The following is a 15,840-nucleotide window of genomic DNA, read 5'->3' as shown; positions in this document are numbered from 1 at the left end:
GTGATATTGTACTTCCATGATATTATGAGAGATGAAAAAAGAGAACAATCTCAAGCATGTACTTAAAATAAGCTCTGTTTCTGGAATAAGAACTTTGAATCTATATGAGCAGGCCTTGTTCTGCTCCTTACTTACAGACACACCTCTTCACCCTGGTTTTTGACACTTGAGAGAAATAATTTCAGGACCCACACTAGTTGTGATTGTAATTTGTTTTAAACTGTTTTAATGTTGTGTTTTACATTGTTGTGACCTTGTGGCAGGTGGTAGTAGCAATAACAATAATATTGTTTCCGGTTTGCATTCTTAAATTTTTAAATGTATCCTTTTGAAAACAACTAGCCAACATAGTATTCTGCAGACGTTGCTGGACTTCAGCTTCCATCTTCCCTGACCATTGGACAGGCTGGCTGGGGCTGATGGGAACTGGACTCCAGCAACATGTGGAGGGCACCAAGTTGGCTATCTCCTTTAAAACAGCGTATGGGCAAATGAGATGTGTCATTGGTAGCCATATTTGTGTTTGCAGGTCTGCCCCATTTATGCATAATGCACAAGTGGGGGGCATTGCGTAACAGGGACATGTGTGTGTGTTAGTTCAGCCACCTTCATATGTGAGGCCTCTGATATAAAAATTAGACATCCCATTCCTTGCTTTAGATATGAATGGGGCAGACATGCAATGAAATAAAAGCATCTCTCACCATTACATTTAGTTTGACTTAGGGTCCCTACACTCCTTTTTATTGTGCTTTCATAATGCTTTATGCTCAGGATGGTATTGGGATGGTTATACACAATCCCACTTACAATATTGTTTGTGCCTGCAGAAGTTTCAAGGCAAATACACCGCTTTGTTTCCAATCAATGTATGTGCCACAGCTTCCTGCTGAAATCCTGTTACTTTCCATGCCACAAACATACCAGGGTTTTGTTTTTGTCCCACTATAGTGCAAGAGTGCCCATCCAGATGGCAATAATGCGGTAGCATAGGGGAAGCATTGCAAAACAACTGAAAAAACCAAATGATGTGAAGATGGTCCAGTATAAATCCACCACTAATCCATGATTGCGTCAATTATATGTTGCAAAATACACTCACACAAACAAATAGTCTGGAGGAACCTTCACAGGTGTCTGACAAAGCAGAGTGTGAAAACTGGCCTAAAGTTAGAGGAATGTCCAGAAGAAGTATGGCACCCTTATGGAAAGTGGCTGCTGAGACTTTGATTCCTTGCTCGGGTGTTTTGCAGCTACAAAGCCAGAAGAGGGAGCATGAGTATTACCGCATAGTTTTCTAAATTCTCCTGAGTAAAGCTTAAGAGAAAAGATCATCTAAGTAACCACATATCAGCTAACATCTATTACATCAAATAGACTTAAGATCTGATGTGGGGAATATCAAACGTTCTCTTTTCTGGTTACTACACTAGACCCCTGGTCAGCAAACACTGTGAATAATGCACACTTTGCATCATTATGCATTATTTGAATACCACCTTTCCACTGACGTACTCAAGATAGCCATTGAAATGAATGCCACACACAACTGTATTGATGGCCGCTTTTTCTTTTAAAATGCACACAACTGGGGCTGAAGGTTTTCCTAGCCTCCATTTACATTTAATTTAAAGTGAAAAGCCATTACTGTATTTTATTTTGTGCATCTGTGTTCCCTTCATAAATGATATTAGCACTTTAAAAAAAATCACCCTCAGTTCTGTGTTTTGCAGATACTACTGTTGACCTAGGCCTACTCACTCTGTGTAGAAGGCCCATAGGTCAGTGGTAGAGCATTGGGTTTGCGTGCATAAGGTCCCATGTTCAATTCCTGCCATCTCCAGGTAGGGCTGGGAAACTCCTGCTTTAAACCCTGAAGAGCCACTGCCAGACAGTGCAGACCAGGGATGGGGAACCTCAGGCCCAGGGGCCAAATGTGGGTCTGGAAGCCTCTCTATCTGATCCTGGAGACAGGGCCGGTTCTAAAAGGTGGCCAGGTGGGGCACTGGCCCGAGGGCCCCCTCCACTCCCCTTGCGCGATCTGCTGCAGGAGCCGCAGATCGCAGGACAGGAGGAGCTTCCGAGCTGCCCGCCATCCCCCCGCTTCATCTACCTTTCTCTCTGCTGTTTTTTGCAGTGTGTGCAGGGTTGCCATCAATCAAGATGGCAGTGTAGGTTTCCGTAAGGGGCTGAAGCCTCTGCTGCCATCTTGTTTGATGGCAGTAATGTGCGTGCGTGCATGTGTGCCATCAACCAAGATTGCGGCAGAGGATTCAGCCCCTTATGGAAACCTTGGCCACCATCTTGATTGATGGCAACACTGCGTGCGCAGTGCACACAGTGCGTGCACCCGTAAAAAACAGCAGAGAAAGGAAGGTGAAGCTGGGGGATGGCGGGCGGCTCAGAAGCTCCTGTCCTGCACAGAAGGGGAGTGGAGGGACCCGGGGCAGGCTGGTGTCCAAGGGCCCTGGCATGCTTGGAGCCGGCCCTGCCTGGACACTCCAGCCATTCTCCTTTCCCAGGCTACACCCTTTACTGGCCCTGCTTTGCACCTTCCTTGAGTGTTTTTGCCTTCTTGGAATGTTTCTTTGGATCCTGATAATGCTATTTGGCTGCCAGGAAGAAGACTAGTGGGGGTGTACAAGTGTGGGTAATAGGGTTGCCAGGTCAGAAGCATCCCAAACCCTGAGATTTCAGGGGTGGGCCCTAGTGATGTCATGGGGGTGTGCCCTAGTGATGTTTCATTGTATTTTATGCTGATTGTTGTGAACCACCCAGGGAGCTTCAGCTATGGGCGGTATATAAATTTAATAAAATGAAATGAAATGAAATGAGGTGATGACTAGCGATGTCATTAAGAATGGTACATTAAGCATCAACCACAGTTGCTTGGAGCTTATCACTCAAACAAAAAATCATTCTCTGACTGGAAATTAAGATAGAAATCTTAGCTAAATGAGTGTGTTTCCAGGTCCAGCTGAAGTGATGGGATCATTCCTTCTCACCTGCTTAGGAAGCCTGGGTAAGGAACATTTAATCTAGCCTACTTGCTTCTGGCAGGAAGGGTTTAAGTGCCCTCAGTCACCAGAAGGCCATTGTAGGAAGAAAGGAGCCTAGTGTTGTGAAGTTGTTAGATGGAAGCACTCAGGAGTAAAGATGGATGCCACTGAATGCTGCAGTTCTAAACACACGAAGGGACTAACCCAATAGAACTCAACAGGACTCACTTCTGAGTAGATATTGTTAGGATTGTGCTGTTGGTGAGGCTTGACTAGGGATCCTCTGCAATGGTATTCATATAAAGGCAGGGTTGGCACCTCCCTGCCGGGAATGCGCTGCCTGCCTTTTAACTTAGCTGCTCCAAACGTCTTGACAGACTTGACCCTTCACTGCAGAGAGAGGTTTGAGAAATGAGTAAGAGTTAAGAAGATTCTCCACTCTTTCCTACCTACTCTGTGGGCTGCTATAAACTCACTTTGACACCCAGCCCAATTCCAGTGAGTAATAACTACAAACAGAAAGCACACCTGGTTTGGTCTACCTTCACAGGCAATAGCTTGGGAACAATAGCAATTGAAGCCACGCTTCTCAGTATGTGAATTCTCTTTTACCACTATTGAGCAAGAAACAACAAGATGCATCATCAGTGGGTTTAAGGGGGTTGAGCTGACCACATGGAACCAGTTGTTGCTTCTATGGATGTAAGGGAGTAAGGTCAGAGGTAAAATGAAATGCAAATAGACAAAGAAAAACACAGTGATGATTTCCTAAATGCAATACCATACCAACCACAACAAGATCCCTATGAGTAAGACAGAAAACGCAGCATCCCACAACCAGTCAGGGTTCCTAACCAAACTAAAAAAATCCTGGCAGCCAGTCAGCAAGGTCACAGAAATCTCCATGCAGCACAACCTGACCTGGGGTCTGCAGTTAGTGCAGAATGCTGAGGCATAATTGCTGACATAAGTGAGACCCTATAAGCACATAATACTTCTGCTCTGAAATCTGCACTGGTTGCCGATTTGCTACCATGCCAAGTTCAAGTTGTGCTTTCCACATTACAGGTTCTACATAGTACTCGTTCTGCTCTTATAAGAAAATGATCCTTTAGTGTGGCAGCACCTACACTTGGGAACTCCCTGCCTATTTCCATTAGGCAGGAGCCTTCATTGTACTCATTTTGGCACCTGCTAAAAACATTTTTGTTTAGGCAAGCCTACCCAGGCATGTAGAAGCTATTATGTTTTTTATCTGTTTTTAACTCATTGTTGGTTTTATTATTTTGAATGTTTTTAAATACCTGTCTTTCACTGTTTGTGCCAAGAATTTTATTGTTTTAATTCCTTCTATAAATTGCTTTTGGGTTTTTTTTTTTACAATAAAGCAGTATATAAATGTTGTATATAAAATACATAAATTCACTAATAGGCAAAAAAACCTTGCGGTTTGGAACATACCTATAGCCAACAGATATTTCTATCAAACTTTAAGAAGCAGGGAAATTGGGCAGCTATAGTGAATGCACCAGGGGAGCAGGAGACCTGACCTCCTGTCTGAGATATTGTACTGCCCTACAAATTTGTCAAAATGCAAACACAATTTGGGTTGGTCTTTCACAGTCCAATCCACTTCCTGTGGAGCTTGGAAGAATTTGGTAACTGCTGACTATAGTATACAGCCATTCTTGTTGCTGTATAATAAATTTTGGATTCACTGTGCCTCTTGGGTCTCTTTCTCTTTTAAGCACAAAGGAATCTGTCTTATACCGAGTTAGGCCATTTGATGCCATCTAGCTCAGTTCTCATGACATGGACTAGCATTTGCTCTCCAGTATTCCAGGCAATAGGCTCTTCCAGAGATCGAATTTTGGAACTTTGCATACAATGGAAGTGCCCTACCACTGAGCTACAGCCCTGTTTAAAAAAGTATCTTTTAAAATTGTTCCTTTCAATTCTCTATTGAATGCACAGCATATTAGGGCAGATCCACACCATGCATTTAAAGTACATTCAACACACATTTGAAGCACATGAATCCCAACACAAAATCATGGGGACTGTAGTTTGTTAAGAGTGGTGGGAACTATAACTGTGAGGGCGAAACTACACTTTCCAGGATTGTTTGGGGGAAGTCATGCGAGTTGGATGTATAATGTATAATGTGGATCTGCATTACTTCACAACTTTGCTTGCATATAAATCATTTTAATTCAATTTTAAAATGGAAATAAGCTACAAAATTTACTGGGTGACGATGGGCTATGCACCATCTCTCAGCCTAATCTGCCCCTCAGGGTGAAAACAACAACAAATGTAGAGGAAATAATAATTTGTAAATAATAATTTACAACCATAGTGTGAAATCAGATACATATCAAGACATAGTATGAAGAAATATTTATATAAGCATGAATATCATAGATGTTTATTACTTGCATTTTATAGTGCAATCTATGCATGTTTACTCAGAAGCAAGTCCCAATGTATTCAATGGGGCTTACTCAAATAGGGAAGCATGCATAGGACTAAAATTTAGTGAAAAGGAACTTCACTCACCCCATCAAAAATTCAGAATCATGCCACTTTAAGCTGTTTTGCAACTGTTTTATACTTGTTTTGTGGTTATTTGATTTTAAACGGCTTTATTTCTTGTGAGTTGCTTTGCTTCCCAACCCTACCTCACAGGGTTGTTGGAAATATTCCATACACACACACACTGGAGATGTAAAAATATATCCTTTTCTATGTTCACTTAGAAGTCCCACTGATTTTCAGCACAATACTAACCATGCCTACTCAGTCTTACTGAATTCAATGGGGTTAACTCCCAGGTATGTGGAATTAGCATTGCAGATTTACTCCCAGAAAAGCTTCACATTGGGAAGGTTTTCAAAACAGGTTGTGAATAAGAGAAATAAACTGCCCTCTTCAACAGTCTAGTAAAATTTAAACTTGTTTGACTCCTTAATTGGAAAAGGATAACACCGCAGCATGTATACTTTTTAAAATTTCTGTTCAAAAATTATTTGAAAGATAAAATGTATAATATGCCATTTTTGCAAGTAATTGAAAAAACCTGCATACAAACTTTTATAATAATTATAACTAAAATTTTTTACTGTATATGCTCACCAAGATCCTGCTGTGATCTTCTGTTGTAGTGCAATCCTATGCATGTTTATTCAGAAGCAAGTCCCAATCCTGTACAGAGAAAGTACTCTTTATGCTGCTGATGTGAGACAAGCAGGAAAAGGAAACTGATCTCAAAACTTGAAATGGGATTTAGGTATTGCCGGGGGGTGGGGGTCAAGAAATCTTGTCAATCATAACCCTGACTTCATTGACTGGCTAAAAACCTGAAAGGGCAGGGATTAGAGCAGCTGGTTCTAACAGAAGTTGGGGGGGTTGACATTTTGGTTTATAATTTTTGAACCAGACCACCTAGAAACTTAATTTTTTAAAAAATGAAAGCTACGGGTTTGGAGATTAAGGTGACTCACCTGGAGACCCAGACAGGACCCCCCAAAACCAGAGCATCCGGGCAAAAACCGGAGAACTGACAACCCTAGTGGGTAAAGATTAGCCTACTGTCCAAAGGTAACGTTTACATTTGTTGCTCCCTCTACCTTTGCCTCTGCCTTCCCCAGAAGGTTGCCCAGAAGGGAACATAGCCCTAAAGCTGAAAAACAATACTGAGCTAGATGGACCAATGGTCTGGCTTAGTATAAGGCAGCTTCCTATGGATCTTGAATCCATGCAAGTTCCTCCAGATTGGTATTTTGTAATGGGCATATTCTGCAACATGTTCTTGACACAACAGTAGTGTGTTAGTGGTGGGTTCATTTTGCTTTATTGATTGTCTTGCTGTGCTTCTCCAATGCTACCACATTATTCTGTCCAGAAGGGCTCTTGTGAAACAAAAGCTGGATAAAACAAAACAAAACCCAGAACATTTGTGGTATGAAAAGTTACTGCATTTCAACAGGAGGTTACAGGATGTCAACTGATTGGAAATGAAAAAAAAAATAAAAGCCCCAAAACCTTTGCAGCTGCAAATAGTATTGAAAATGGGATCGTATGTGACCATCCTGATAGCACCATGAGCATGAATTATCATGTATGCACAACAAAAAGGACACCTGGAGGGGCCCTGAGCAACTTCCAGTTGAGGTAACTTGTCCACCACCTTCTAGGTAGAAATTAAGTCTTATAGGAATTTATCCAGGTAGTTTATTGATTGTAAGTCACGTTGGGTTCACTTTTGTGAAGAAAAGTGACTAACAGATTAAATAAATACATTTGCTAATTTCCTTCACATGTCAGTCCTATCTGTATATAATAGAGATAATACATTTTCTCATTGTCCTTATCATAACGTGTATAATAAAGGAGTGCAACCTCAAAGCAGCTGAATCAGTAGATTAGTCTATTCAAGCTTTAGTTAATTAATAGGTAGAGGACAATTTTAAACAGTGAAAGCAATTTTAATTGGTGCACTGAGACAAGTTAAGGGTGCACTTCTTCACCTTGGCTGAACAATTTTGATTCCGTTGGAATCATTGGAACAAGGTTGCAACATATATAAGAAACTATTATCTTTCCATCTAGCAATGGATGATAACTTGATTAAACAAAAGCTTATGAATAATATTAGGAATATTTTGTACAGTATTTAGAATAGGAACATATTAGGAAGTTATTTTCAGTTCCATAAATATTTGAAAAAGGGCTATTATTATAGGTGTCTTTAGGAACATCCAATTCTATTTTAACTGAATCAGATACTTAATTAACCAGTTAAAATGTAGATAATTAATTACTAAAAATCCTTTAATTAACTTGAGAGTCCCAATATATAATATGGCTATGAATATAGGAAGGGTGCAACATCTCAGCCTACCCAGAGGGACCCCATTCTTTACACTGAAACAGCATCACCCAGCTGGCAGGAAAGTTCCCTTCTGAATGAATTGTTAGAACATTACCAAAACTGCTCTGGACTGGCACTGAGCCTGTCCCCCTGGAATAGTTTCCTGACAAGCTGCCTAATCCTGCCGCATGTTTTCCAGGCTGTTCTCCATTGCCATATATTGGATTGCACTCAAGGGTAGGAATTAAACAAAAAACAAACATCTGAGACACAACACAAATATTTAAAAGGCAGGCATGCAATCAAGATCACTCCAGAGTCAACAAGCATCAAGCAACAAATGCTTATTTAAAGCAACCTAGAAATGAATACTGGAGGCGAGAGGGATCTAGTCTAAAAATAATATTCCATTTTGAATTTTTCTTCCATGAAGAAGTTTCAGACCTACCCCCCATTCCCATCCTCCTGCATTCCAATCTAATTAATTTCCTGCTATTAGTCAACAAAAGTGAATAACATCTTTTGGAGTCAAAAAGGGGGACTCCAAAAAAGTATAGACCTGTGCAACAGTCTTCTGTTTTACCACAAGCAACAGTATATAATTGTGATCCAGATTGTGTATATGTTTCCTGGCTGTGGTAATGAATTCCTGCTTTTAAGTCAAGCCAAAATGTAATTAAATTGGAGGAGGGGGGATTTCATATGTTTTAACCAACAAAATTTTACTGCAGAATTGTAATAATTCCTAGTGTTGTCACATCAAAGAAAAGAGAACAGTAAACAGACCTACGTGTTAATGGATTTTATGGAACTGGCACAATGATAGATAAATAATATTTGTTTGTTTTAAACCCAATAGATAATTAGAAATTGGAGGAAAGAACAAAAACAGCAGCATATAATAAGCATGGGTATTAAAGAAAGTGTGAGTCACTTGTTGCTGTCTTCATTTGGTATAATAGAATGAGGCAAGCACTCAGATTACTTTTAAATTAATCCATCAGTTATTAATACTGGCAGGGTTAACAGATGCTTTTACGCAATACCAGATCTGGTGAATTATCTTCAGTGAGGCACTTGTGTATCTTAGATGCACAGAGTTTTCTTTGTATGAGTCAATACTCCTTGCTCAAACAGGGTTACCTTTTTGAACCCAAAAGAGCCTGTTTCACGAGGCTTTGCTCATTAACTGCTATGCTTTTAAAATATCAGCACTTTTAAGTGATTAATCACAACAGTTTAGTAATGAACCTTGCATATTGCTAATAAGAGAGAATACCATATTCCTTTTTTTCAAACAGGCTCATGGAGCTGAACGTGATAGGTTTTATTGTGATTGATGGGTGAACCTGTACTCTAAGGGTGCTTCCAAAGTGCTGCTATATTTGGGTGGGATTCAATCACATAATGGCAAATTCAGATTGTGCAGCTAAAGTTGATTTGGAGCTCTTGTGCAACAAACACACTTTCCCCTCAAAATCAGACTATTTGCAATAAGGAAAGATGGAAAATGCACTGGGATAACATTTGATGCAAATCGGAATGACTGCTCAATAAACAGGACATCTGGAAGTGGCCTAATACTAATGCAGTATTGCTTATTCTATTTATTCTTCTTTCTTCTTTTTCTTCTATGAACTGCTCCAGCAGACTTTAGAGAGTTGTTTTCAAGAGCAACTGCGACTCCAGGCTCATGTGAGACTGCTGGAGCACAGTGTGAAGCAGCAACAAGCCAAAATCGTGCACCTCTTAATGGAGAAGGACATACAGAACAGAGATAAAGGAAGTGAAAACAGTGTCATTGATCTGGGAGAAGAAAGAGAGTATAAAGGTTAGAACTAAATCTCTCTCTCTCTCTGCTTTTCAAATAGGCTCCATTCAGTCATCATGCCAAATCATGGTATGCAGCTACCATAGTTAGAACCCAAACCATAGTTTGAGCTTCCAAAAATTAAACAGGCAAATTGCTGTTTCGAGCTGCTTGCCTTCTTTAATTTTCCCTCTTCACAGCAGCATGTTTGATAAATGCTGCGGCCTCTACAAATACAGACAAAGGGTGGCTCCACACTGTCAGTATTTTGAGGGAGGGATTCAAGTGCATGCTGGAACTTTAGGTTTGGGCAATTAATGTGGATTAAATTGTTCTGTCACCTTAATGCAACAAATCCATTTTTTAAAAAGACTTTTTAGCAGTTAGGAAAGAGACAGGAAAATGTTTTGAAAACTGTGGGATGCACAAATGACTAATGGGAAACCATGTAAACACCCCAAAAGCAAATGCAAGATGAATACTCCTTGTTGTATAACCACCCTGCAAACAAATTGAAACCAACACTCACTAAATGCCACATATAATCTAACCTGCATGTAAATTTTGGGTAAGCAAATCAGGATGAATGCTCAATAAATAGGTAATCTGTTGGCTGTAACTGTGGTTTATCAGTTCAGAGGTGACATTGTGCACCAAATCATACTTTACAAGCCCATTTTGAATCATAGTCTCTTATTCAGTTTGCCAGCCAATCACAAACTATGGTTTGTCAATTTAAACATGAAGCCAAACTGTAGTTTTCTACCTCTTCTCACTGATAAAGTTCCTACTTTACATTAGCAGTTTAAATGGTAACACCTCAATACAAGATTGTTTACATTTCTAATTAAAAGTTAAAGGGTGCATTTCAGCTGTCTGAAGATCTTTTATTAAAGTTCACTGTAATTTACAAATTGAACTTATGCAATCAGAAATAAGCAAACTCACTCTCAGATGCGGATGGGCAAGAAATTCGATTCAGTTCACATTTCATGCCAAATCTATCAAATTTGCACTTTCCGAAACAATATGAGAACCAAAACAGCTATCCTTCAAAATTCACACTTATTTGAATTTTGCAATGCAGTTGCCTACCAATTTTTTTAAAATGCATGTTAGGGTAAAGTGTGCATAAAAGTGAATAACTGGGCAAAAATAACATACAAAAATGCATTCTATGGTGAGAAATGGCTTGCAACTATGTGTATATTAGAACTGCCTACAAAAATGTGTTTATTAGGAGAAATTCATACTAAAATGCTGGGGGTGAATCCACAGATTGCTGCAAAAATGTGGAGAACTGTATTTAAGATTGGAAAAATGAGAAAATAAGAGAACCAAAATGTACAGATCTTTCCATCCCTATTCCCAGACAACTATGCATAGAGTTACAGTCATGTGATGCGGCTGATCTGGTCTCCCCAGCTAAATTCCAACATGCTAACTATTCACACCACCCTTTGCCAGCTCACTATTCTATGCCAGCTGATCCTAATAAATTGCAAACTGAACTTGTTGGGAGAGTGTATATTATTTTATATAAAGGATCAACACAGCTGCTAGCATTTTTGGACTCTCCTTTGTGGGAGTGGCTATGGGGACTTCACTACACCACTGCTTGGGGCATTTTCAGGAAATCATCTCTGAGAAACAACATTTCTCCCATTTTGACACAAGCATAAAAATCCATCTATTGAAGCATTCTGTACAGTGGCCACCCAAATAATTCTGGGAAGGTTATGAGCAGGGCATTTATTTATGATCTGTAACTGTCCCCTGTTCTTCTTAACATCTGGGAGTCAGAGATATACTGCTTATAAATGTAGAAGGTTTCATCTAATTAGGATGATATCTGTCTAAGTCATAGTTAGAGTAGACTCATTGAAATGAGTATGCTTAAGTAACTTGTCTGTTGATTTCAACAGATCTGTTCTATGACTTGTGGATATCACCCATGGCTAACAGATAATGACAAAAGATATGTCATAGAATCACAGAATAGTAGAGTTGGAAGGGGCCTATAAGGCCATCAAGTCCAACCCTCTTGCTCAATGCAGGAATTACACAATATTAGCATGAGAGTAAATGTGCTGTGCCCACTTTCATCACTAAGTAGCAATCAAGAGTGTGGGGTGACCACTGATGTATCACAAAATAATGTCCATGCTACTATCATTGCTGTTATCACATCATTCATTATATGTGACAATTTTACCAAAGTTGCTAACATTCCATGGATATAAATCATAGACTCATACAATCGTAGAATTGGAAGGGGCTGATAAGGCCATTGAGTCCACCCTCTTGCTTAATGCAGGAATTACACAATATTAGCATGAGAGTAAATGTGCTGTGCCCACTTTCATCATTAGGTAGCAATCAAGAGTGTGGGATGACCACTGATGTATCACAAAATAAGAGAGAATGCTTTACCAAAAAGAGAGAGAAAAGGCAACACTGCTTTGCATGACATTTGCATATGCTAATTAATATTATAGATGCAAATTCAGAAATTACTGTAATTTGAAGAGAAATGCCATAGTTGAGAAGACTGTGACCAGGTGGCCTCTGTACCTGCTGTCCAGGAGCCAACTGTTGATGGGCATCTTCAAAGAACCTACTCTCCCTTCTTATTGCTCTTTATCTTTAAACCAGACTTGGACCGCCCTTTGCCAGCCCTTCAGATAGAGGACTGTAACGTAGAACTCATGGCCTCTCTATCAGAGTGATGTCACAGTTCCCGGGCAAGGCTTGTACCAAAAACCAATAGGTGGCACAGCAGCCAGCTCCACGCATACGACAAAGGCCATAGCATTAGCAATATGGATGGGGCTTGATACTGTTATCCCCACATTGAGAAATAAATAGTTACTTTTTAAGTTGCTGATACAAAAATGGAAGCTAGAGAGGGAGCTGGACTTGAATGTGAATGGTGGATCTGACTGGGAAGGCTGCAAATAAAGAGTGAAAGATTTTTTAAAAATAGCATGCTTTCAATAAACCCATCCAGGAAAAGACTAAGTCAGCAGAAAAAGTGGAAAAGGGTTTGTGGGCAAATATATATAAAATCAGGAATTAGTTAACTCCAATTTCCATCTGTTTTCCATGTATTTATTTAACCAATAAAACTGTCTTGAAATCTTCCAAGAGTTTATCCTGAAACAGTTCAACCAAGACACAGCATGGAACACGACCATTCAAAACAGCAACTGTTAGTTTGGGTTTCTAGGTAGGAATATAACTCTGACTGAATCATGTACCCTCTTACGTGGGAGAAAGCCTGGTTGAATTCAGGGGGACTAACATCTGAGTAGACATGCATAGAATTGTGCTATAAGAATCCAATTCAGAAAGAATCTATTGGCATTTTTTAACTTTATGCGTAGCTTGGTTGATAATAATAACTGTCCAACAGCATTTTTGGCTTTTCTGTCCTTTCTGTGCTCTGCATTTAAGCAGTGTAGTTTGGGTAATGAAAGTGACAAGACTGTTGCTACCTAAGGGCATTTTCAGACAGTGCTGGCTGAAATCAGTTGCAAATTGGCATCTTAACCAATAGTTAGGCCTAGACTGTAGCAGCCTCTAGCCCAAATGGGGACCCTGGAGCCTCCCTGTCTCCTGAGGCACAGGCTGATGACACTTCCCCAAAGAAACTCTAAATAGGAGGGACCCCACTGCCTCTTGCTGGGATCCCCATCTTGACTAGAACCCGCTTCATCAGCCTCAGACCCATCTTGGCTCCTTTATTACCTTCAGGAATGGTGGTGCCAAAAGGCCCAGGCTGAAGGTCAAGTCTTCCAATGCAGCAAGATTCCCGCCCCACGCACCCCCAATCCAGCGTACTTAGGAAGAGAAAACAACTCCTGTGCATGCTCTGGTCTCTAACCCTGAGCAGTTCCAGGAGGATATGGGCCATCAGGCTCCCTATAAAAGCTATTAGTCCCTAGTTGCTCAATGCTGGTGCAGTAGCACAGTGAGGCAGCTCCTTTCATAGCATTGTAGCTCTGGCTCTTTGCCTAGGCTAGTGAGCTGCAGGATAGCTTCCCTGAGTAAGACACCATCTTAGGGAAGCTGAGTGCCATTGCAGCTTAGCCTCCATAATAATAGGCCAAACAAGGTATTATGTTAAACTGACTTTTTCAAAAAAAGGCAGTCACATGTCTAGCTTTTCTTTTTAGCATCTAGTAGACCTTACCTGTGTCCTGATGTTATAATATCTTGTGTTTCCCTGCCCCCACCACTCCACATCTTTGGCTGCTACTGGGGTGGGAAAGTGCATGAATTCAGGACACAAATAAATTCTGCTAGGTATTATGGAAGGAAAGGGGTGAGCTTAACACCCCTTCCATTTTCAGAACTAACTGTGTGTTTAGTGTAACATCTGTTAGGTCCTCACTGAGAAGAAAGTTAGATACAGCTGAGTGCAGTCTCTTAGCAGATTATTGTGGGTGGTTTTCAATGCTAGTCCTACTCAGAGTAGACCCATTCCAATTAATGGAGATGACTAACTTAGGTTCAGTCATTTCAGTTAGTCTCTTATGAGTGACACTTAGTTGAATACAACTCACAGTATCCTTCAGCAGAAGTAGAACAATGTTGGCATGGAGTCCTTTAACAAACCATGAGTTGTCTCACAGACAAGAAACTTTTTCTGCAAAGTTTGGGTTGTTTTTCAGCTGTTCTTGCCTCATACCTTTGTAGCATAGTGAGTATCTGGGGTAGGGTGACCAACAAACCAAGGTTTGTAAGCCAACAACAAACCACGGCTTCAGATCATGGTTTGCTGGCAATAAACAAACCAAAGGTAAACCTCTGGGCAGGGTTTTCAAATAACACTGTTGTTGTTTAATATAGGGGTAGGGACCCTGTGGACCCCCAGATGTTGCTAAACTACAACACCATCATCCATGACCATTGGCTGTGCTGGCTGGGGCTGATGTGAGTTGCAGTCCAACAACATCTGGAGGGCCAAGGGTTCCCCATACCTGATTCCCTATATGGTTTTGGCCCAGTTTATCTGAAGGAGCACCTCCAGCATCACCAATTATGCCGCCTGACGAGATCAGCCACAGAAGACCTCCTCTCGGTCCCTCCAATCAAAACAGCTAGGTTGGTACGGACCAGAGAGAGGGCATTTTCGATTGTGGCCCCCACCCTCTGGAATTCCCTTCCTTTTGACCTTCGACATGCCCCCTCCCTGATGGGCTTCCACCGGGCCTTAAAGACCTGGCTATTCAGGCAGGCCTACAAGATTTCTGGGGTGGATTAGTTTTTATGATGTTATTGATTGGAAAATTGGTTTTAGATTAATTATTGATTATTGTTTTGATCTATATATTGTATTTTATTGTGTTACTGTACGTCGCCTAGAGTGGCTGTTAGTTCGGCCGGATAGGCGACTCACAAATAAAATTTTATTTATTATTATTATTATTATTATTATTATTATTATTATTATTAATAATAATAATAATAATAATAATAATAATAATAATAATAATAATAATAAATTATAGTTTAACAAACATGACTTAGCATTATGTGCAAACCAGGCATATCCTCCTGCTTCTTGCCATGATAAATTGCCAGGAGATAACTAGAAGCCAAGGCTATAAGCAAGAATATTTCTAAATACCAAAGGTGCAGTAGTCATCCTTTGTTGTTTGCCTGGGCATCTGATGGCTTTATGTTAGGTGAAAAAACTTAATACCATAATTTTCATACCACCTCCATGCTTGTCAAAGAGTCTATGCTATCTGCCGTTACAAAAGCATCCCAAAACAGCTTTTGTCTATTAAGAAAGGTCACCTGGGCTAAATTTGACCTTTGCTTCTGCTCTCCATTCTCTCAACAGAAACTTACCTTCTGTTCTTTACGGAAGTGGAAGTGTTTTCACCACCCTTTCCATTTCTACTGTCATAGACAAACAGAGAAAGCTGTTCATACTATTTCTTGCCAGTCTTTCATAGTCCTGGACAGTTTTCCTTAATTAGGGTAATTTGCAACTGAAAATGTTCAGTTTGCATTGGAAATTTTTCAGTTTTCATCGGAGCATTTTCTGATGCCCAAGAGCAGGGGTACTCAAACTTTCTACCCCCAGGTCCCTCACAAAATGATGGTGTAGGAGCATAGCCAATCACAAAATGGGGGTTGGTGGA

General features: G+C 40.3%; 1 protein-coding gene across 7 annotated transcripts in view; it reads left to right on the top strand.

Annotated features, from left to right (window-relative positions):
* The window catches only part of FGL1 (fibrinogen like 1), an 81,983-nt gene that overhangs the window by 46,942 nt on the left and 19,201 nt on the right, over nucleotides 1–15,840 (top strand). For 4 of the 7 annotated variants that reach the window (XM_061584364.1, XM_061584368.1, XM_061584366.1 and 1 more), the window contains one exon: nucleotides 9,520–9,703. In XM_061584364.1, coding sequence (XP_061440348.1) covers nucleotides 9,520–9,703 — 184 coding nt within the window. The remainder of the gene's footprint in view (nucleotides 1–9,519; nucleotides 9,704–15,840) is intronic. The other 3 variants (XM_061584365.1, XM_061584370.1, XM_061584371.1) reach the window with 1 other exon arrangement.

The sequence above is a fragment of the Rhineura floridana genome, chromosome 9, assembly GCF_030035675.1.
Source record: "Rhineura floridana isolate rRhiFlo1 chromosome 9, rRhiFlo1.hap2, whole genome shotgun sequence".
Taxonomy (NCBI): Eukaryota; Metazoa; Chordata; class Lepidosauria; order Squamata; family Rhineuridae; genus Rhineura; species Rhineura floridana.
The sequence above is the reverse complement of the archived record's forward strand: the minus strand, read 5'-3'. Positions and strand labels throughout refer to the sequence as shown.